The sequence below is a fragment of the Nannospalax galili genome, unplaced genomic scaffold (genome assembly GCF_000622305.1).
Source record: "Nannospalax galili isolate Female #2095 unplaced genomic scaffold, S.galili_v1.0 scaffold31, whole genome shotgun sequence".
Classification (NCBI taxonomy): domain Eukaryota; kingdom Metazoa; phylum Chordata; class Mammalia; order Rodentia; family Spalacidae; genus Nannospalax; species Nannospalax galili.
This window is the reverse complement of record NW_008332149.1, coordinates 1,422,628-1,445,669: the sequence shown is the minus strand read 5'-3', so window position 1 is coordinate 1,445,669 and position 23,042 is coordinate 1,422,628. Positions and strand designations below refer to the sequence as shown.

The 23,042-nt window shown below is 49.1% G+C and overlaps 1 protein-coding gene across 1 annotated transcript in view; it reads left to right on the top strand.

The window, feature by feature from the left end:
- The first annotated feature begins 466 nt into the window (after positions 1 to 466).
- The window catches only part of LOC103729308 (deleted in malignant brain tumors 1 protein), a 56,046-nt gene continuing 33,470 nt past the window's right edge, over positions 467 to 23,042 (top strand). Inside the window, exons 1-3 of the mRNA XM_029560720.1 lie at positions 467 to 554; positions 21,365 to 21,391; positions 22,279 to 22,308. Coding sequence (XP_029416580.1) covers positions 536 to 554; positions 21,365 to 21,391; positions 22,279 to 22,308 — 76 coding nt within the window. The 5' untranslated portion in view covers positions 467 to 535. The remainder of the gene's footprint in view (positions 555 to 21,364; positions 21,392 to 22,278; positions 22,309 to 23,042) is intronic.

Sequence of the window (23,042 nt, the reverse complement as noted above, 5' to 3'; positions counted from 1 at the left end):
TGTAAGAACAACCAGTGTTCTTAACTGCTGAGCCATCCCTCCAGCCCCGGAAATGGATATTTTAAGCAGAAGACTGAGGGTTGGATGAGTTGGCTTCTTAGCAAGTCCCTTCTTGCCCAGTGATGAAGACGGTTGTGGAGCAAGACTGGCCTGAGGCCCTAACAGTGCGTCTATAAAGGGCACTTCCCTAACAAAGCTTTAAGTGATGATGGATGGCTGCAATGTTCTGGACATATCCTGGAGGGAAAGAAAAGCAGAGTGGGAAGGACACAGGATGGCTGTGAAAGGGGCATCACAGAGGAATAGTGCTCCAGCTGCCAACAGGAAAGTCATCAGGATGGAGACGGGCAGGTGGGTGCCAGGCACAGGCAGGCCTCAGGCCAAGATGCCCCAGGCTCCTCTGCAACACTAAGCGTGCCTTCTGAGGGGAGGCAGCTCGACGTGGATTAAGCAGGAGAGTGGATGAGGAAAAAGGTCCTGGAAGAAAGCCAGGAGAAGGAAAGAAGACGAAGTCTGTTTCCTCGGCTCCAAAGGAATGTGTCCAAAAGAAGGAGGTATGCCTGGTTAGAGGGATAGATACAGTGAAGACCTCACAGCCTTGGAACAAGCTGAGACTGAGGATGAAGGAGCGGGGTTGAGCAATCAGCTTTGGCAGCAGCAGGAGGAAGACCTCCCCATTCCCCTGCAGCCTCAGCCACGGTCACTGCCACACAAAGAGAAATAAGATAACCTGCCCCTTGTGTCAGAGTTTTCAGGGAGTGGTGGGGCAGCGGTTTGCTTGGCCGGCCTTTTGGAACACAGGAACCTGCGAGTGTCCCTGCAGCACTCACAGGCCGAGTGAGGGGCCTTTCCCCATGGTGACCTTGCATACCCTCACCCTCCTTTCCCGTCATAGGTCTGGGAACCCACAATGGGCTTCCTTCTCGGAGTGACCATTAGCCCCTGCGATGGGTGGGAGGCAAGGAGATGGTGTAGGGGTGGTGCATGTGGCTTGCTGTCTTCGAAGTCAGCTTCTCCTCTGTAAAGTGGGGGAAAGACAAGATGAGATTGTTGGCTGAGGTTCTCAGTGTTTCTGGGATCCTGAAATTCAAGGAACCCTCTAACTTCAAACATGGCCGTTTCTAACCAGAGAAGCAGAGGCTTTTGAAAACTTGCTAAGGGCGCTGGGTCTTCCTAAGGTTTAAGACTGGGTGCTTCTGTTTTCTGACTTCAAGACCAACCAGCATACAGTCTTCATATCTGTTTTCTCAGCTTCAAATGGGAAGAATAAGCTTTAAAAAACTTTTAGCAGATTTTATGTATTTTTATTTTATATGTATGAATGTTTTGCTTGCATGTATGTTAGGGCACCCTGTGTGTGCCAGGTGTCCTCAGAGACCAAAAGAGGGCATCAGCTCTCCTGAAACTGGAGTTAAGAACAGGTGTTAGTTGCCATGTGGGTACTGGGATTTGAACCCGGGTGGTCTGCAGGAATAGCCAACACATTTTAAAATTGTATTTGTCAGGCCAGTGAACAGTGCTTGCTGGGCAACCCTGATGGCCTGAGTTCGATCTTTGAACTCCTCTTGAAAAAAATGGATGCAGTGGCTTGTGTCCTTAATCCCAGCACACCTATGGCAAGATGGGAGTTGGGGGCAGGAGAATCAGCCAGAAGCCTACAATGCAGTGTATCACAGAGGCATAACAACAAGAGAGATCATGTCTCAACATAGTGGAAGCAGACAGCCTATCAGGGGACAGGTATTCCAGAAATGTCAAGTCACTTGACATTTCATCTTGACACTGCTCTGAGGCTCCATTGAGCTCCTAGACTGCTCTGTGAGGCTCACCCCATCCATTTAGTCTCCAGAGTGCTGTCTTCTGCAGAGACACTGGGCATGTTCCACCTGCCCACACAGCAGGGATAACCCATGTTTTATTTGTGATTTAATTTTTAATAAAATATATTTGTGCAAATAACTATTTGAAACAGTGATTTAGTATTCCTAAAAACAGTACATGCTGTAGATGAAGATTAGAATTTATGATCTAAGTATGTAGGCACTGCCAGATAGTCTCTCGTAAATCTTTGACTCTCATCGATCACTCTTATCTGTTCCCTAGTTTGAAGTTCATGAAGCCTTTGACTTGAGTGATACAAGTTTCTTAGCATCATAGGTCCCCAAGGTCTAGAGCACATGTTTCTGGAACCAGTTCTGATGTTGAGGTCTTGAATAGCTAGCTTCTCTGTTATTTTCCAATGTGCAGTGTTTTTTTCTCCAACTGAACTGTAAGCACCTTCATACAGGGATGGTGTTCTTCCTTGTAGCTCAGCAGAGCCCTGGCGTGGTGTGTTGGCTACATCTGTGCTCGGTGAGTAAGTGTGCATCTTCCATGCCTCCCAGCAGACACTCATTTATTGCTGTCTTCTTACCATTTCTCTTCTCAAAAACCTTTCAGGGCTCCCCATTCCCACGGAATTTAATTCTGTCTTCCACGAGCTACCTAAGACCAGTGCATTTTAGCCTAAACTTCCTTCACGTTTAGTAGCCCCTCATATCCATGGGGTATCTGTTTCAAGTCCCCAGTGGAGGCTTGATGACTCAGATAGTACCAAGCTTTACGAGATACTGTTTTCCCTATACATAAATACTCATGGTAAAGTTGAATTTATAAATTAGGAACAGCAAGAGATTAACAGCAACCAAAAATAAAGCAGTTATAATGGTACATAAGTTCTGTGACTCTCTCTCTCTCTCTCTGTAAATATCACTGTAGACCATACTTAACCTTCTCCGACAATGTAAATGCTTCCGTGATGGGGTGAAGCGAGGTGATAACTTAGGTTTTGTGATGTGGTGCTACGTACCACGCACAACTTCTTGAACACGTGAGTCACCACGCCACCACAGTCATGACTCAGTCATGACTGAGACCACTACTAACTGATCAACAGGCAGGTGCCATCCATGGCCTGTGGAAACTGGACAGTGGGCTGGCTTATATCCCAGGTAAGATGGAGCAGGACAGTCTGTGATGTCATCATGCTTTTGTGAACTCTGTAAAATTTAAAACTTAGCAACTCTTTGTTTCTGGAATTAATGTATTTGGACCTTGGTAGATTATGAGAACCCTAAACCTTTGAAAATAAAGCCATGGAGGGAAGAGAATGCTTGTCTTCCCACAGGAACTGACTGTGGCACTGTCAGGTGGTACACTGTGCTAGGTGGTACACTGTGCTGGGTGGTACACTGTGCTGGGTGGTACACTGGTGCTAGGTGGTCCACTGTGCTAGGTGGTCCACTGTGCCGGGTGGTCCACTGTGCTGGGTGGTACACTGGTGCCGGGTGGTACACTGTGCCGGGTGGTACACTGTGCTAGGTGGTATACTGGTGCTGGGTGGTACACTGTGCTGGGTGGTACACTGGTGCTGGGTGGTACACTGTGCTAGGTGGTACACTGGGCCGGGGGGGACACTGGTGCCGGGTGGTCCACTGTGCCGGGTGGGCCACTGTGCTGGGTGGTACACTGGTGCGGGGTGGTCCCCTGTGCTAGGTGGTACACTGGGCCGGGGGGGACACTGGTGCCGGGTGGTCCACTGTGCCGGGTGGGCCACTGTGCTGGGTGGTACACTGGTGCGGGGTGGTCCCCTGTGCTAGGTGGTACACTGGGCCGGGGGGGACACTGGTGCCGGGTGGTCCACTGTGCCGGGTGGGCCACTGTGCTGGGTGGTACACTGGTGCGGGGTGGTCCCCTGTGCTAGGTGGTACACTGGGCCGGGGGGGACACTGGTGCCGGGTGGTCCACTGTGCCGGGTGGGCCACTGTGCTGGGTGGTACACTGGTGCGGGGTGGTCCCCTGTGCTAGGTGGTACACTGGGCCGGGGGGGACACTGGTGCCGGGTGGTCCACTGTGCCGGGTGGGCCACTGTGCTGGGTGGTACACTGGTGCTAGGTGGTACACTGTGCCGGGTGGTCCACTGTGCTAGGGGGTACACTGTGCTAGGGGGTCCACTGTGCTAGGTGGTACACTGTGCTAGGTGGTCCACTGTGCTAGGTGGTACACTGTGCTAGGTGGTACACTGGGCCGGGTGGTACACTGGTGCCGGGTGGTCCACTGTGCCGGGTGGTACACTGTGCTGGGTGGTACACTGGTGCTAGGTGGTACACTGTGCCGGGTGGTCCACTGTGCCGGGTGGTACACTGTGCTAGGTGGTACACTGGTGCCGGGTGGTACACTGTGCTAGGTGGTACACTGGTGCTGGGTGGTACACTGTGCTGGGTGGTACACTGGTGCTAGGTGGTCCACTGTGCTGGGTGGTACACTGGTGCTAGGTGGTACACTGTGCTAGGTGGTCCACTGTGCTGGGTGGTCCACTGTGCTGGGTGGTACACTGGTGCTGGGTGGTACACTGTGCTGGGTGGTACACTGGTGCTAGGTGGTACACTGTGCTGGGTGGTACACTGGTGCCGGGTGGTACACTGTGCTAGGTGGTACACTGGTGCCGGGTGGTACACTGTGCTAGGTGGTACACTGGTGCCGGGTGGTACACTGTGCTAGGTGGTACACTGGTGCCGGGTGGTACACTGTGCTAGGTGGTACACTGGTGCCGGGTGGTACACTGTGCTAGGTGGTACACTGGTGCCGGGTGGTACACTGTGCTAGGTGGTACACTGGTGCCGGGTGGTACACTGTGCTAGGTGGTACACTGGTGCTGGGTGGTACACTGTGCTAGGTGGTACACTGGTGCTGGGTGGTACACTGTGCTAGGTGGTACTCTGCTTAGTGGGCATGCATGGTCTATACCAGGTCCCATACCTGCTGCACATAGAAGTCATCTGGGAATACTGCTCACTTAACCAAATTGGGACTGAAGGCCGAGGGTTCCTCAGCATGTGCAAGGCTCCAGGCTGATCCCCGAACTGCTGCAAACCAACAAGTCTAGAAATTTTAAACAAATATTAATCGAAAATGCCTTGGTCCCTCCTTGTGTCAAGTTTGGGTCGTGAGAATATGTGGGCTGTGAGAACCAGACAGACCCCTAGAGAGTCTTCCAACCACCCAGAACAGCTCAGCTGTCTCTGAGCTTGGCTTGGTCGGTTTTGAGCAACCTCATCCTTTTGTTGACCGCCATATTTAGGATCCTAGAGGAATGAGGCCAGCTCTAATGTCCCCACACTGTAAATAAGTTTCTCTGGTTTAATTAAGGCAGCTTCCAGAAGGATAAGAAGGAGACAGCTGCGTCTCTCCTAAAATCCTCTTAACTTTGAGCTACAAGGAAATGGGAAGGAAAAGTAGTTCCTGGTCCAACCAGGAAGCTAGGGTAGAAAAATCTGGCCTCTGGGCCACTCTGTCCTTGCCTCCATTTTTCCACTGGTTTTCTTTACAGCTCTTCAGACAGAGGCAGGTTTAATCAAGGTGATAAAACAACAGAAACCTACTAGGAGGAAGAAGTGGAGCAGGGAGACATTAACTAGGTGTCTGGGAAGCCATGCAACCTTGCCAGCTCTGTCTCCTCCTCAGAAAATAAGAAGAAACATCAGTTAGGCAGACCCTAGGTTCTGGGAAGAAACCTCAGCTCTTGCTGGTCCTAACAGTGTGTTTTCCTTTACTGTCCTCATCTAAAATTGAGTTTCTGGCAGTAGACACACTCTTTGAATGTGCTGTTTCCTCTTTCCCACGCTCACTGTGGTCATCAAGCCCACAGGTGTTACATACTGCGCTATAATTAAGAGCATTCAAAATATTTTATGTGAAAGAAAAGAAATCCACAGAAAGCCACAGTACTTTACCCACGTAGCTCTTCATTGGACTTGTGAATGGCAATTTTTTTTTCCTTTTTTTTTTAATGTGTTTGCGTGTATTGCGTGCATGTAGGTAAGTGCACTCATGTTGTGCAATGCCCGTGGAGGTCAGAAGAGGCTGTTGGATCCCCTGGGACTGGAGTTACGGGCAGTTGTTAGCTGCCATGTGGGTGCTGGGATTCGAACCCCGGTCTTCTGCAAGAACAACCAGTCTTCTTAACTGCTGAGCCATCTCTCCAGCCCCTAGGCTGTTTTTTTTTTTTTTTAAACAGGCCTTGGGACAGGAAAGTGATGTATCTAAGAACCAAGAGACAAGAGATAGATTAAGGACATCTGAGAAGCCACACACACACACACACACACACACACACACACACACACGCGCGCGTGCACAAACACGTATTTTGAGATAAGATCTCATGTACCCCAGGCTGTCCTCAAACTCACTGTGAAGGGAGGATGACCTAGAACTTTTTTTTGTCTTTTTGCAACAGGGTCTCCCTGTAGCCCCAGCTGTCCTGGAACTCACGATGTAGACCAGGTTGGCCTTGAATTCACAGAGATCCACCTGCCTCTGCCTCCCGAGTGCTGGGACTGAAGGCATGCGCCACCATGCCTGGCTTACCTTGAATTTTTGAACCTTCTGCCTCCACCTCCTGAGTGCTGGGACTATAGGTTGGCTCTACCTGGGGCTCAAACCCTGAGCTTTGAATGTGTCAGGCAAGCACTCTACCAACTGAGCTATATCCTCAGCCTGAACAGCTATCTTGTTTCCTTCTTTGCTTTGACTGCTAGGAAGCTTGCAATCATAAGTCCAGTGGATTGCTCTTAACTAAGTCCCTCTAGCAGAAGGCCTTATGGTATGTCTCAATTTGGTGCTGTTTCCCTGGCTTCCACTTCCTTGAGTACCATTATTTTCAGTTTATGTCATCTTCCTAACCATGTAATTTTTGGGCTACAAGGTAATGGGAAGGAAGGTAGTTATTGCACTGTATGTGGTCTTGAACATTGCATCAAATTGTTTTGGAGCAAGCAAGATGACAAGAGAGAAACAAAAACCCATTCGATCAAGCCTAGCGAACGCCATCAGGGGTGGGCGGGGTCTCAGTCAGGCAGTCATAGCCCAGGACCTGCACCCACCCTGTTGTCCTCATTGTTAACCACCATCTTGGGACAGTCACATCCCTTCTGTGAGCCTCACTTTCTTCATCCATAAGATGGTTGTACCCCAAGTCTTGTCTCCGTAGGGCGTATGGAACTGTGCTGTGAGGTGGAGGGTGTAGGAAGTGACAGTGTTTGCAAGACCTCCCCAGCTGCTGCTCAAGGTCTTACTGGGTACACAGAGTTAGGGATAGAGACTTTGGAACTCCTGAGCAGGACCAGCAATGGGTGCATGATGACTTAGACAGCAGGAGTGTGATGTGAGTGATGGAGGAAGTGTGAGGAGCATGGGGCAGGCTGCCCTGTGCGCTGAACAGGAAAGCATCATGGAGGGAGGTGGAGGAGGGAATCGGCTTTCTGTGAGGGACTACCATAGAAGGGGAGGACTCATGGTGGCCCTCAGTGCCTCTAGAAGACCAAGGCTGTGTGACACAGGACAGAACTGACACGGGCAAACCTTTCAGCCAGTGCTCCTTGGCCGAGTCCAGGCTGCCCTTGGGAGGGACTCCAGAGGTGCTGGGGAGCACCCTGTGAAAGTGTGGCTCCTCCTATCACCGTGAACCCCTGCTGTTTCTCTGCTGGCCCCCAGGGACTGACACTGTCCCATCAAAACCACCATCAAGGTGGCGTTTAAGACAATGGAAACACGCATTAGCCAACTACACCTATGAAGGTGGGCTTGTGTTTTGTCTTTGCTGTGGGTTACTACCTGTGTATACACGTACATGACCACGCACATACAAATGTGTCCCCACATTCACACATGTATGTCTAGCAACACATTTGTAACATGTGTCCCTCATAGATACCTGTGACATCTAAATATTCTCAGACACATATACAGTAGGCACATATGTTCACATGCACATATATGCATGTCCACACACATGCACACTTGCATGCCTGCATATACTTTGGCTCTCTGACCTGGGGGTGTAATGAGGAAGGAGGAAATAAAATTGGAGTGATGTCCCCACTCAAGGAACTAGCCTGAGTGTTTCAAGCTTGGTGGGGGCCATCCATTGTGGTTTGCCCCTCCATTGGCCACACATAAGAACCTCATTATTGGCCCTGATGCCCTTTGGTTTGGTGACACCAGTGGCACTTTTATTTTCTTTGCTTTGGCTGAGTGTTGTACACTTGTCACTGCCCCGCACACATTTAAAGCTCCTCTTTTGTTCCAAGTTCCTTGGAGTGATGGTGTTTGTTGTGGTTTTCAATGCTACCTGCCAAGCCCGTGACAAAGGCTGACTGGGGACATGGTATTTGTTGGCAAGAAAATCAGTGGGTCTGAGCCATTACCTTAGACTCTGTGTGAACCAGCAGTCTATAGTTCAGGAGTCTGGCAGTGGCTTCTGGGACTATGGTGGGCTCTTGGGCAAAACAGGCAACATATTATTGGCCCTCTTTTTTCCTTTTGAGAGATGGTCTCATGTAGCTCAGACTCTCCTCAAACTTGCTGTGTAGCTGAGGGATCTGATCTTCCTGCTTCCACCTCACAAGTGCTGGGATGACAGACATGTGCTACCACATCTGGTTTATGCAGTTCTGGGCATTGAACCCAGGGCTTCCACATGGTAGGTGAGCACTCTACAAACAGCTTCAGCCCCAGCTCTGGCCCCTCTTTTTTCTCCCCAAGCTTTTCTTTGGGGTGTTGGGGTCCTTTGGGCTGCTCAACATGGCCCATCAGCAGCTTAGAGCACTACCTCTGTCCTTAGAGAAGCTGGCTGAAGCAGACTCTGCAGAGGTAGAGAGCTTGTGGCTTGGGATGAGGGCCTGCTTCGGTTTGAGCCCCAGGACTGCTCAGGACTGGGCTCCCTCATGATCTGCCTCAACTTCTGATCACCCGCAGCACCAATTACCCCAGTGCCCTCCCATCTGCTGTCACATCACCTCTTGCCCCATCCCACCCCTGTGGCTACCCAGGCTTTGTAAGGCACAAGCCTCCCATCAAAGGTGACAGAGGTAGGGGCACGGAGCATTCTTCTAGACCTCAGGAAAACCAAGACCAGCCTTGTAGGAAGCCAGAGGGCGGGAGGACAATGGTCCAGGCCAGGCATGCACTGGGAACAGCCTTGGGGAGGTCACCACATAGCTATCCCAATAAGAAGTAGGACCTCTGATTGCTCTAGGTTTATTGGACACTGGTCTCTGCCTGGGGCTGCCACGGAGCTCAGTTCTCATACAGATACACTGAGGTGGTCACAGAAGGGCTTAGGCCTGGGGAGGGGACACATGGGGTACAGGGATAGGACAGGATGATGAGAGGGAGGCTGTCTCTGGACTGGGCTGTGGTTCTTTGGAGCTGGGACTGCTTGGAATGGTCTCTGTCACTCACCCCAGACAGGTTCACAGATGACGATGTGACTGTGGCAAAATCAGAACACGACACTTCTCCACAAGGCCAGGCCTTGACTTTGAACTTGAGTCACTCGTGCCTCTTTTGGTTTAAACGTCTATTAGTTTGGGCTGGAGAGATGGCTCAGCAGTTAAGAGCACTGACTGCTCTTACAGAGGACCTGGGTTCAATTTCCAGCACCCACATGGCGGCTAACAGCCAGTAACTCTGGTTCCAGGGGAATCCAATGCCCTCTTCTGACCTCCGAGAGCATTGCAGGACACGGGTGCACTTACACACATTCAGGCAGTACACTCATACACGTAAAAATATGTCCGTTAGTTTATGACATGGAGGGGTAAAAATGGACTTTAAGAAATCTTTTCATTTACCAAATAGAAAATAGCATCAGTGTGTTGGTCTCAGAAATGAAATTTATTTGAAACTTTGCAAGTTTCTGAAATCTAGTTTAGATTTGCAAATTCACATGGCCCTGAGGTATGGAACTCAGAGGAGAGTCTTGGTTCTCTGATCTGTGACGCCCCCTGACCTTTCCTTTCTTCAGCTTTGACCCCCTCAGTTATGCTGCCACACCCCAGCCTTGCCCACTTCCAAGAGCATCACTTGCTGGTCCAGTGCCCATCTTGGCCCAGGTCTCTGCCCTCTCCTCCTCTGGCTCTACCATGTTGCTGGTGAGGGAGCTGTACCTTGTTCAGAGGGGAGCGTCCTCTGTTCACTGGCTTCCCCTCCGGCCACAATTCTGTCTCCAGCTACTGTATGTTCAACCTTTCTGTTTCCCAGCTGCCCCTGGTTTCTTATCAGTGCTTCAACGTACCATTGGCTCTGGTTCTCCTCTTCAGGCCAGATGGTCAAAAGAGTTCACAGGGTGGAGGTAGCCAGCAGGTGCCAAGGGGATTGGCAGCAGGGCTGGGGGAGAGAGACTGGAGTTTGTGGTGTATTGGCTATCACAGAAGCTGCAGACTAGACATCGGGGGAGGAGGAGAAGGAAGAAGAGGAGGAGGAAGAAGAGGAGAAGGAGAGGGCTGGGACACGGCACAGAGAATACTTGCTCATATGGGTGATAACCTTTAATTGATATCAATGGCTTAAGCACAACTAGGGAGTCATTCTGGGCTCCTGTGTTTACCTGAATTGCTGTCATCTGAGTCCTCTCGTGGTCACTGACTCTGTCTGGTCATTGGAACTCAAGGCCATGGCTCATTGGTCAGTGTCCTCCAGGCACAGAATGAGTCTGACACAGACAGTCTTCCTTGTGTGTTCCTCATGCAGACATTCTCCATGTGGAGTAAGGCTGGGAATTACCAGGCCCCACTTGACAGCCGTGGGTTTTGCATTAGACGTTCTCAGCAGATATACCTAGTCCAGGGCCCACACTTTGAGAGCCAGGGGCACAGTGCAGGGGTGTTATACGTAAGTTGGTTTATCCAAAGAGAAGTAATTCTTCACTTAGGGCCCAAGACCCATCTGGCATTTGGGATAGCCTAGTCCACTGGACTTGCAGTCAATCCTGACCAATTTCAACCCAGGACTGTCTTCCAAGATACCTCCAGATGCATTCTGCAGCAGCCCCACCATCTAAGACCCCAAGGACACATCGGATTTGGGATATACTTGGTCACTACTTGGCCCAGTCAGCGGTTTCTATCTTTCTAGATTGTCATGGTGCTGGTAGCGTCTTTATCTCATGTTCATCTTTTCCTTTAAGTCCTTTCTTGTCATGAGTGAAGACTGAGGGGAGGAGGAGACCCTCCAACTAGGCCTCCCCTCTGGCACACACTGCCCTGTCGTGAGCCCCTCTGGGTTGGAGGAACTGAGCCCACCTCTTACTTTCAGGCCAAAGGTCAGTGGATGCCACTCTCTGATCCAAATGGAATTCAGTAGGAATCCTCAGAAAGTGAGCTGAACCAGCCTCAGCCACACTCACACGTGTTTTACCTTACAGGTGGCTTCGTCACCTCTCCCATGACTCCAACATATCTGGGACCACATGTCCAGGATGGCAACAAGCACTCAGAGCTGCCCAGAATAGTCCTTTATGCAGAAGCTAGGCTGAGGAAGGCCTGTGACGTGCTCCTTTATCTCCCCACGAGTTGCCTTTGGACGCCATTCAGTTTCCTTGTTCTCGTTTCTCGCTCCCAAGCAAAATTGGTGTACAATTTGGTCTCTCATGCAGACTCATTCTGATGCCAAAATACACTCCCATTGTCAATGACTGAGCTGGTTTCCTGGTGTACCAACTAGTATCTGAGTAGTATAATTAGCGTGGTTGGACTTCTGGTGATCAGATTGTCCTGCAGCGAGCTGGATTTGAAAGACTGTCATGGGGGACGCTACCCTGTCTATGAGAACCTTCATAAGGCAGCTGTGCCCACTGTCCCAGGCTCCTGCCCAGGGCTTCCATCATCATTGGGCCTTAACTCTTGAAGTTCCCTGTTCAGTTAAAATAGTCAATTGGTGAGGAAGCTCATGGGTTTTATCAACCTCATGGGCCTTATACGATAAAACAGTTCCGGAGCGAGGCCTGGTGGCACAGATTTGCAATCCCAGCTTCTTGGAAGGCTGAATCAGGAGGATCACAGGTTCAAGAGCAGTCCATGCTGCAGAGTGAGTTCAAGGCCATCCTAGGTAACTTAGTGAGATGCTGCTTAAAAATGAAAAGTAAAAGGAGAGGTGGGAAAGTAGCTTAGTAGTCGAGCCCTGGCCGTGCATGAGATCTTAGGTTCAGTCTTCAGTACCACAGAAAGTAAAGAAATGGGCTTTGGGAGGATGGTGATTATTGGGGGGTGGGGACTCTTGGAAGCCAAGGGAGGGAGAGCGAGGGAAACGGGCAGCAGAGAGTGCTCACAGAACAACCCTTGGGACCCGCTTTCATTTTTCCACTTTGCTGCGAGCTGACCCAGGCTGCAGGCTGAGGCCATGATTCCAGTCACGTTAATCTAGACCTGATGCCCCATGGGACACATTCTCCCTTCCCTCTTCTGGGGACTAGGCCTGTGTCAAGTAAACATGCACAGTTTCAGTGTTCCAGAACATTTTCCTTCTCTACTTACTCCACTGATGACCCACAATTTGAATGGAAACAGTTGTTTGGGGGGAAGGGCAAGGACTTAGGGTCTAGTGGGGAGAGACTGAGCTTTGGAGTCAGACTTTCGTGCAAGTTGTATCACTGCCACTTTCTAGCTGTGTGATCTGAGTAAGTTATTTAACCTCTCTGAGCCTCATCATCCCCAAGGCAGTTCCCGTGACAACATGGTTTTCCCTGTTCTAATCCCACTGCTACAGGTGCTCTTTATCACTTAACTCCTCTCTAATTCTTGGCCCAACTTGCATCACTTCTCCCTACCAAGTCATCTCTTTCTTTTCCCCCCTTTTTCATGTGTCTGTGTGTATGCATGTCCACATGTTGTGGGCACATGTATGTGTGTGTATGTGAAAGTCCAAGGTTGATGTGGACTGTCTTCCTGGAGCTCTCTCTGCCATATTCATTGAAGCAGGGTCTCTGAGTTGAACTCACTAACACAGATAGTCTAGCTAGCTACCTTGCTTCGGGATCCCGTCTCCCCCTCAAGTACTGAGTCACAGGCAGGCCGCTTGGCATTTACGTGCGTCCTGGGGATTCGAACTCAGGTTCTCAGGCTTGTGCTGCAAGCACTTTATCTACTGATCCCTCTCCCCAGCCCCAGGTCTTGCTTGTTGTCTGTGTTGCCCTCACACACAGGCCAGCGGTGATGCTTGACTGGCTTCAGGATGCAGCCCACCCCTCTCCCCTCCCGATCTGGATTCAGTGCTGTTTGCTGAATGAACAGAATGAATGGAATTATACTTCACCTCGGTTGGAACTCAGCAAATGTAGAACTCACTGGGGCCACATTTACAGAGAGGCCTGCTCCCTCCCTTCCAGAACTGCTCACACTCAGTTCAGTGTGCAGAAATTTCTTTTGCACGTGTGTACATGTGTGTGCACATGTGCGTGCAGGTGGTCTTTGGTATTGTTCCTCAGGCACTCATTAAGTGAGCTAGGCAGGCTACTGAGCCTGGGGTCATGTCCTCCTGTCTCTGCCTTCCCAGGGCTGGGATTACAGGCACATGACACAACTCCAAGGCCAGCTTTTTACGTGGATTCTGAGGATCTGAACTCATGTCCTTGTGTTTGCTTAGCTAGCACTCTACAAACGGAGCCACCTTCCCAGCCCCTGCAGAAATTTCTTGAACGCCAAGTGCCGAAGATACAGCAATGAACAAAGCAGACAGAACTTGCTGCCTTGCAGAGTTTGCATTTCGGTAGGAGCAGACAGGCAAAAGAATCCAGATGTGAAATATACGGAAGTCAGAAGGTAGGAAGGAGGAAGAAAGACTAAAGAGTGCTGGGGACAAGTCAATCAGGGAAGATGATGTGTTTAAAGAATCTGAAAGGATTGGGGAGCAAACCTGTAGCTATCCAGGGGTCGTTCTTCCAGGCAGACCACCAGTGTGCTGGCCAGCTTTAGTGTCAACTTGACACACCTGGGTAAAGGGAGCCTCAATTGGGGAATACTTCCATTGGACTGGCCTGTGGCCATGTCTGTGGGGCATTTTCTTGATTGTTGACTGATGTGAGAGGGCCCAGCTCACTGTGGGTGGTGCCACCCCTGGGTAGGTGGGCCTGTGTTGTATAAGAAAGCAGGTTGAGGGGCTGGAGAGATGGCTCAGCGGTTAAGAGCACTGACTGCTCTTGTAGAGGACCTGGGTTCGATTCCCAGCACCCACATGGTAGCTACGAACCATCCTTAACTCCAGTTCCAGGGAATCCGAAGCCCTCTCCTGACCTCCGCAGCATTGCGCACGCACATGGTGGCTACGAATCATCCTTAGCTCCAGTTCCAGGGGAATCCAAAGCCCTCTTCTGACCTCTGCAACATTGCACGGCATGGGTACACTCACATACATGCAAGCAATACACTCATACACATAAAATAAAAATAATAAATAAAATATATTTTTTTTAAAAAAGCAAGCAGGTTGAACATGGGCCGGGGAGCAAGCCAGTAAGCAGTGTTCCTCCGCGGCCTGTACTTTAGCTCCTGCCTCCAGGATCCTGCCCTGAGTTCCTACTTTGGGCTCCCTGATGAACTATGACCCAGAAGATGTAAGACAAATAAACTCTTTCCTCCCTAAGTTGGTGGTGGTCAGAGTGTTTTGTCATAGCAATGGAGAAACAATCTAGAACAACTAGTCAACACAAAGGCCCGAGGCTGTACTATCTTTACCTCTTACGGGAGGGAACAGGCCATTGGATCATGCAGAGCCTGTTGAGCGGGGCTGAAAGCTTTCAGGCTTACTCTGAGAAAGATGGGAGCCGAGCCATTTGGCTGATGCTTCTCAGGGGAGTTGGGTTTACTGCTGCAAGATTCTATGGCTGGGTTGCATCCTAGTCAGCACCGATAATTCATTCATCCCCTATGTTTGGCAATTTCTGCCATGAGCTCTGCCCCGTACACCGAGCCAACTCTTCCATCATTCTCCCTGTCTGAGCTGGTGTCCTCAGCTGGAAGCTCCATGTTGGTGACTCTGGAAAGCAGGGGCCAGCTACCTTCAACAGCCACCACCTCTAAGCACCTGCTCCGTGTGTGGCCCCAAGAAGACAGAGGAACAGCAAGGGCAGTGAGACTCACTGGTCCCTCAAACATAGCAAGGGTGGTATGGGACTCCATATGACCTGGTTGGGAAGGCAGGCTCTCTGAGGGTAAAACTGACATACGCTGCAGATAGAACAGTACCTGCCAAAAGATTGTCATGGTCCCTCAAACATAGCAAGGGTGGTATGGGACTCCATATGACCTGGTTGGGTAAACCTGAGGGTAAAACTGACATACGCTGCAGATATAACAGTACCTGCCAAAAGATTGTCACGATGGCTAATCATGGCATGCTACAGGAGAGCAAAATTAAATTTGGGATTAACCTCACATAGGAAGGAAGACCACCATCACATGGCTCTCTGGGGTCCAGCGACTGGAAGCCAGAAAGCATCTTAGATTCCTAACCTTCTCACTGGATCTCCTGGCCCTGTTTTCTGCCTCCTCAGCTCAAAATCCCTCCTCTGTCTGGTTTTGTGGATCCTGGGCTCAGAGGTCAGAGACCCCTCTGAAGTGGGAGGGGTACTGGTGGCCTCCAGGTTCTTGGTCCTATCCCCCCAACAGACTCCCCTGGGGTAGTTGTTTGGGTGGCAACAAGCTTTAGAAAAAGGAGGATCTAGTTGGGACCCCAGATCAGCCTTGGAGGAGCTCACTTATTAGGTCTTTTAGTGTCCTGCCTGGAGAAGGAGAAGGAACTTGATTCCCAGCTCTGCCTGCAGGCTGACCTGTGAGGGGAGAGATGCGTGGACAGAAAGCAGAAACAACCCCTGAGCTGATGGGGTGCCCCCCCCCGCCGACCGTGGCCAGAATACTGCTTTTAGGAAAGTGTTCTGGCTCTTTAAAAAAGCCATACAGGACATCTATAGGTCTCTTCCTTTGACAGCCTGGGGAGCTGAGGCTCCAAAGCTTGGCCCACTTTGCAGGACTTGATGGGGGAGGTCCTGGGGCCCCAGGCTTGCCTGGAGAAGCAGCTTTACAATGGGTTCTTTGTAGTTTCCTGAGAACAGGTGTTTTCTATGCTGAGCCCTGTTTTCTTGTCACAGGAGGGCAAAGCACAGCGGTCTTGTTCTGTGGAGAGGTAACTGCTCGTAAGGGGCCAAGGGGGAGCTCCAGAATGCCAGGAGGAACAGAGTAGGACAGAAGTCAAACCTGGAAGGCAGCTTGTCTTTGGATGAAGTCAAAGGCAGACGTTCATCCCTATAAGGCTGACTTCACAGCATCCCTCTAGAACTGAGCACTGAGCTAAGGGTTAACAGTACATGGCAGGGGAGCCAAGGTGCTCTGGGTCTCAAAAGTAAGACCAGATGCTGCCCGCCAGGCTGGGAAACAGGCAACTTTGCTGAGCTGGCTGCTTCTCATCAGCACCTCCCACCACAGAAAGTCATGTTACCAATGGCAGGCAGAGCATGGGGGACTCTCAGAATCTGGGGGTGCAGTCCCAAAGACTGAGGTGGCATTTGTGTCACAAACCTGAGGAGAGAGATCCAGTGCAAGGTAGGCAGAGGTCAGGGGCAGGTTCTGTGGGCTTGCCAACCCCCAAGCAAGCATCATACTGTGTAAATGCACAGGACAAGAAATCTAAGCCGGCAGGGAGGTTGACGGGGTTTGGTTTGAGGTTATGCATTTTCTCAGCTCCTGGCTGGTGTGAGATTATGGTGCTGGTGGCCTATTTTGATGGAAACTGGCATGAGCTCATAGTGTGCGTGGAATGGTCCCTCATGCCTTCCACTTTCTGGTTGATAATGCCATGCCAGTTCTCTGAGCCCTGGCGATGTTCACAAGGGCCAGTTAGGAGGACGGCCTGCCAGTACTAACCATCCAAAGACATGCCCTCCCCCTGGCACTGTGTTCCTTATTTGCCCAGAAGCCCACATCCTGCTTCCCACAGGTTCCTTCAGGCTTTCCAAGATGAAAATCAAGGCTATTTTCAAGGAGCCTTTGGGAGTCTTCGAGGTTCACCTAGAAGGAAGTTGAAAATTGTATCACCAATCTTAGGATCTCTGCATTGGGCAATAGCCAGATGGTTCATACCACAATCAATCAAACACACCTAACTTGTTCCCACAGATTAGCCAAACTGTTAACAAAGTCCCTCACTTCCTTCATATTGATTTATGACAGCAATAGAAATTTATACCACCTGGGAAGGCACACCTCCTTTTCACCCTGGAACTTATAAATATCAAGGAATTTCTATTCAAATTGAGAGTATCCAGCAAAATGGGGATCTCTACTGTTATCCTTGAAATATGTCTGTTATGGAGTCATGTTCTATCTGAAGGTATGATGCCTAATTATTTATGTTCACTAATTTCACTCCTGGTACCCAAATCCTGGTGGATTAGACAGACCTATTTCTGATGTGTGACTGTCCATCTTAAGGGTTTTTTTGTTCAAGCAGGGGGAGGAAGTTCTTTGCTGATAATTGTAAATATTTACAAATAGAAGAAATACTTTTGTTTGTTTTGTTTCTGGCTGATAGAAACTGTGACAGTTTAGAAGTCAGTCATCCTGTCGAGGTTTTCAGGGACTCTTCAGTGAAGGAAATGATTGATTGGGCTTAGAAAAGTCCCCTGGTTCAGGAAAGGCTTATGGGTATTAGGAAGACATTCTAACCCTTGCATTAATGGGCTAGACACATGGGTTGTATGCTGTAAAAAGAGGCAGAGTCCTGTTGTAACGGCTCCTCGTGTGCCTTTTCCCTGTCGTGTGCTTGGCTCTGTGATCAATATTTGCCAAGCAGAACTGGGTCAGATAACTGACATAGATAAGCACGTTAGGCTTCCAAGTTGGTGCCAGTCACTTACTTGCAGGTCAGTTACTCTAACATGGCTCTGAGCTCTCAGAGTGTCAAATGATGAGCATGGAAGAGCTGCTGGTGAGTCCTTGGGATGGCTGAAATCTCAGTGTCATCTTACAGAGGACCATGTAAACAAGCAGACCTGCCTGACTGCCTGGTCTCTCTCTGTGTCTCTTGTCTGTCTTGTTTCTTCTGTCTGTGTCTCTTGGTGTCTTTTATCTCCTTACCTCCCCATCCCTCAGTCTCCCCCTCTTTATTCATTCCTTCCTTCCTCTTCTTTCTCCTGACCTTTCTTTTTTTCTTTTATCTGCCCTGCCAGTCCCATCCCTCTTTGGTGTGACTTTTGGCTAAATTTGTGAACTTCAGGAGATAAAGTAAAATTCACCTCCTTTCCAGATGATTTCCAGAGTACTCATTTTCTGCAGGCTGCGTGAGGGAAATCTAAAGACTTTCCTGAGAACAGCTTCCCAAGGGCAAGGCGTCAGGTCTGCACAGTGGATCCATGCTGATCAAGGTGCCCTCTTGTAAGGAGGGCATTGAAATCTAGCTTGGGGCATCCTGGGGCTTGGTAGGCTGTCTCCCTGGAGAGTGTGAAATGGGAGGCAGGCACCAACTTTCATGGGGATAGACTTGTTCTGGTTCTGCACAGGAACCTAGACCTCCCTTCAGTTTTGGAGGGCAGCAAGCCAATTGCCCTGTCTTTATCTACAAAGAGACAAAGGCAGCAGTGTCCTGGGACTGAGAAAGTTTGTCATTTAACATGCCTCATGTGTGCTTATGTACAGCTACACATGTGTGCACACCTGCCTGTGTCTACTTGGGTTCCTACATGTCCATGTACACTTGTGTGCACCGAGAAGAGCTGACCCTCTCCCACATGAGCCTCTTCTCTAATTCAAACCTGGCAACACCCCGAAGTTAGACACTATCTCCTCCATGGTTCAGATGGGGGACCAAGGCCCAGGACAGCAGCTGGCTGGAGGCTGGGCCAGGATTTGAACCTGGAGTAAGGCCTGTTAGCAGCTGAGAAGCAGCAGCTACAGTTGGTTAGCCCTGGCCTTCCCCAGTAGGGAGCAGAAAGGAGCCATCCCTACCACACAGGTGACTTTCTTAGCTCAATCTTTGCACAAAGCTTGAAGAAGTCAGGGTGCCCATGTCATGCTGGGTGGGAGAGAGGTTGGGGCGCCACTGCTGTCCCAACCCAGTAGTTGTCTTTGATTGGACCTTGCCATGGACCAGCTGTGGAGCTACAGTAAGCCTCAGTTTACTCATTTGCAAATGGACCACTTTCTCTGTTCTACAAAGGGTTGTAAAGGAATGAGGTCATCCAGGCAGGGTCTTGAGTGTAGCATGAACTTGGAAGGACCAGCTGTCTTATTCTAGGCATTTTCCTAGTGTTTTATCCAAATGTAGTTTCCCCAGCATAGTGTGGGTCTTGGCTTAGCTCCTGGGAAAGGAGTCTTAGGAACAACCCAAATAAAGTCAGCTGAGAATGGTAGGAGGGTACCCTGCTGTGTGACAAGCCAGATGCAGTGTGCTAGCATTAGAGGAAACTGCGTAAGGGGTCTTTAAAGTCTAAAATTAGTTCCAAACAGTTATTGTTTAAAATCACTTCCTTCGGTGCCGTTTCTCCATGGCCAACATTTTACAGAGTGAGGGAGTTGCTTATGAACGCATTCCTGGTGGATCGTTCACATTCATACTTCTCGTTGCCGCAGTGTAACTGGAGCTACGGCCATCATTAATTCCTTGGAGAGGAAGGGGAAGTCTGAAGGATGGACTTTCAGGTGTTGTGAAGATATTTTTAACAGGAGTGCTGTTTGGATGGGTGAGGCTTTTCTGAGTCACTGAAATAATGGGCCACACAGTTGTCAGGGCAACCCTTTTGTCACCTGGCCCTGCTATACAGCTACATCATGGGAACCTGTCTGCTGAATGCCATTGAACACGGGGAGCCTGAGACTTCGCCTAGTGCCAAGTCTCAGCCTGAAAGCTGGCATTCAGCACCCCGCAGTCCCATCACTGTGTCCGGTGGTTTTGTGCTCTGCCCCAGCAGCCTGCCCTCACCATGTGCTTCAGTTCCCACATGTTCCTTCTGTTTTCTGTTTTATTTTTTTTTTACTTTATTGAGACAGGGTCTTTCTATATAAACAGGCTGCTGACCTTGAACTCTAATTCTACTGCCTCAGCCTCCCAAGTGCTGGGATTACAGTGTGAACCACTGTGCTCAATACGTCTGGTTTTATTGATTCTCCTTATTTTCAAGGATAGCTTGCAGTTCACTCTCTTACAATGCAAAACAGTCATCCTGCGCTCCAACAGCACCACCTATAGCCAAATCAGATCACTCCCGTTGCTCTGGTTACCGGGAGCTAGCTCAGTTTTGTCCTCCTCCAGCCTCTGCCTGGTTAGTTCTAACTGCTGGTTCTAAATTACGAGGACATTGTCCCTTTTAGAAATCTCTCCCTGATTTATGCTCAACACACTTAGACACACACACACACACACACACACAGATATAATTCTATGTATATACAAGAAGATACATACATGGACACAAACACGCAGGCAGACATATAACATATATACTCACATGCAAATGTTGTCACGCAGATATGGAAACAGAGACAGACTCATAACACACACACACACACACACACACACACACACACACACACACAAAACAGAGACACACAGACACACAGATACACACCTGCATAAACACACAGGCACACAGACACACGGACACTGTGTGCTGCCCTGTGGCTACCATTCATGTTTTCCCATCACATCTGGACTAGCACTTGTCCCCGAAAGTGACTATCTGTGGGTGTCTCCTGGGGCGCCCGCTATGTTGGAAGTCTTTGAGGGCAGGGACCATGCCTCATTCACTTAGTAACCAACTTGGTTCTTGCACCAAGAGCCTAACAGAATGCCTGGCTCACAGGACTGTACTGGAGCAGGCAGAAAGAGAAGTAGTACTGTGAGCAAACCCAACTTGGTCCTCCTGATCCTGAGCAGTGCTGCTGTTTCCTTGTATATATGCACACGTGTATACACACACACATATACATACACACATATACGAAACCAGGAACAATAGCAACCACATCCTCATCATTACTGAGCACAATTATCTCTCAATTTTCACAGGGGATTGGTTCCAAGACCTACCCTGCTTATATAAAAAATGCTCAGATGATCAGCCTCTCATAAGTTGACACTTCCAGTCATTTCTAAATACAAACTGATACAATGTAAATGCTGTGCAAGTCTCATGGGATCGTGGCAGGACAAGTTTGTGCATGTTTCATGGAGATGCCACTTTTTTTCTCAAATATTTTTGATCCACTGCCTGCTGAACTGTGGAAGAACCCATAGATATAGAGGGTCAATTGTATTATTATTATTTAGAGCATTTTGCTCATTTGACCAATGACGACGGAACGTCAGTGTTTGAACTTGGCTGTTGGAGAGTCTGCATCGCATCGTATATAACCTACGTGTTCAGGGGTTGATGAGCTTGACCTCAGGTCTGTGCCTGATCTATGCAGTAAGTAAGCAAGACTTACTGGTATTACTTCAGAGGAAGGTTTCCGTCACGGTTCTTATACACATCTGAGTTTTCTTTATTTTTTCTTTGCAGCTTCTTCATCAGACAGTCGCCTAAGTGGTAAGTACTTTGAAAAGGTAGTCTTGTATTTGTTTATAATTTTCCCTTTGTAGTTATTTCTGACACAATAAATGCTGCCTCATTAAATATTAATGAGCAATGTGAGGGATGCACTGAAGAAACTGTGTCCCTTCCAGACATGTAAAGGCAGTAGAAACTTCTAGTAGCTGTAGCATAAACGGGCCATGTGGTATTACAATCACATTCTTCAGTTTTGTTTTGCTCTGTCTCAAATTTCGGTGTATGTTAGAATCAAATAGAATTCTTGAACGCAGGTCTTGGGATCTACCTCCCTCCCTCAAGACAGCCTGACTTGGACACCTGACATGGGACCTGCAAAACTGTAGACTTTTGCAGAATGATATGTAAGGCTAGTCTGGCCTCCATACTTTGGCAAGCTTCTCCTGCTTGACTCAGGACTGATTGAGGCTTTGATATTTGCAATGTAGTTATAGGCGCATGACTTTGCTAGGACTTTATAAAGAAAGGAGATGTATGTTCATATTTTATTTGATTATTTACTTATTTAGTTCTTGAGGCTTTTGTAGCCAGGATGATCTTGAACTCCTGATCCTTCTGACCCTATTTTCCCAGTGCTGAGATTCCAGGAGTGTGCCACCATGCCCAGTTGTATATACATTTTAAGGATGCCCACTCTTGTTTACTGTATCTGAAATGACTGTGTACTTCATCTCCAACCCATTCGCTTTAATCTCTTTTTCAATAAGTCACTTTGAACAAGACCTTGGGTAGGGCTGATGGGCAAGGCTGAACCACACGTCCCCTGACAGGATCGTACATTGAGGCTGAAGCCAATTTCGTGACTTGCAGAAGACCATTTCTAAGTAGTGAACCTTTCTCTAAAATGAATTTGGGTTTCTCTTTAGGTCGGTGGATCACAGGGTCTACAGAGCACGGTAAGGCTTTTCCCTTCTGCAATGAATCCCAAATTTCAGTTACTGATTGGGATGCCCAGTGCTGCTGTTGGCTCTGGACACCAAGTGCAACTTTAGCTACAGAAATCAGGGGTAGAGTAGACATGAGAGATGTGGTGCAAAGCTGCTGGCACATCCCAGATGCACACTCTGCCAACCCCATCAGCCCTTCTTCTTCTTTCTACCCTTCAGTCACTTGATGGATGACATTAGCTTTAGCCTAGTCTCAGAAGAGTTAGCTGAAAACAGTGTTTCTTCCTTTGTACAAGAAGGAGAGTTCTCTCAAAGGTAAATAACATCAAAGCTAATAACTTGTCCTATACCTTGTGCACTACATACAAATTTAAAATAGGGCTAGAGAGATAGCTCTGTTAAGAGTGGGTGCTTCTCTTGCAGAGTACCTGAGTTCAGTTCTGACCACCTAACTCAGGTATTTCACAACTGCCTATAACTCCAGCTATGGAGGATCTGACGCCTTCTTCTGGCCTCCATGGGTACCTGCACTCACATGCACGTACCCTGCCCATTCATATAATTAAAAATAAGAAGCTGGGTGTAGTGGTGCACACCTTTAATCCCTTCACTCGGGAGGCAGAGGCAGGCAGATCTCTGTGAGTTCAAGGCCAGCCTGGTCTATGTAGTGAGTTCCAGGACAGCTGGGGCTACAGGGAGACCCTGTCTCAAAAAGACCAAAAAAAAAGAAAAAAGAAACACAT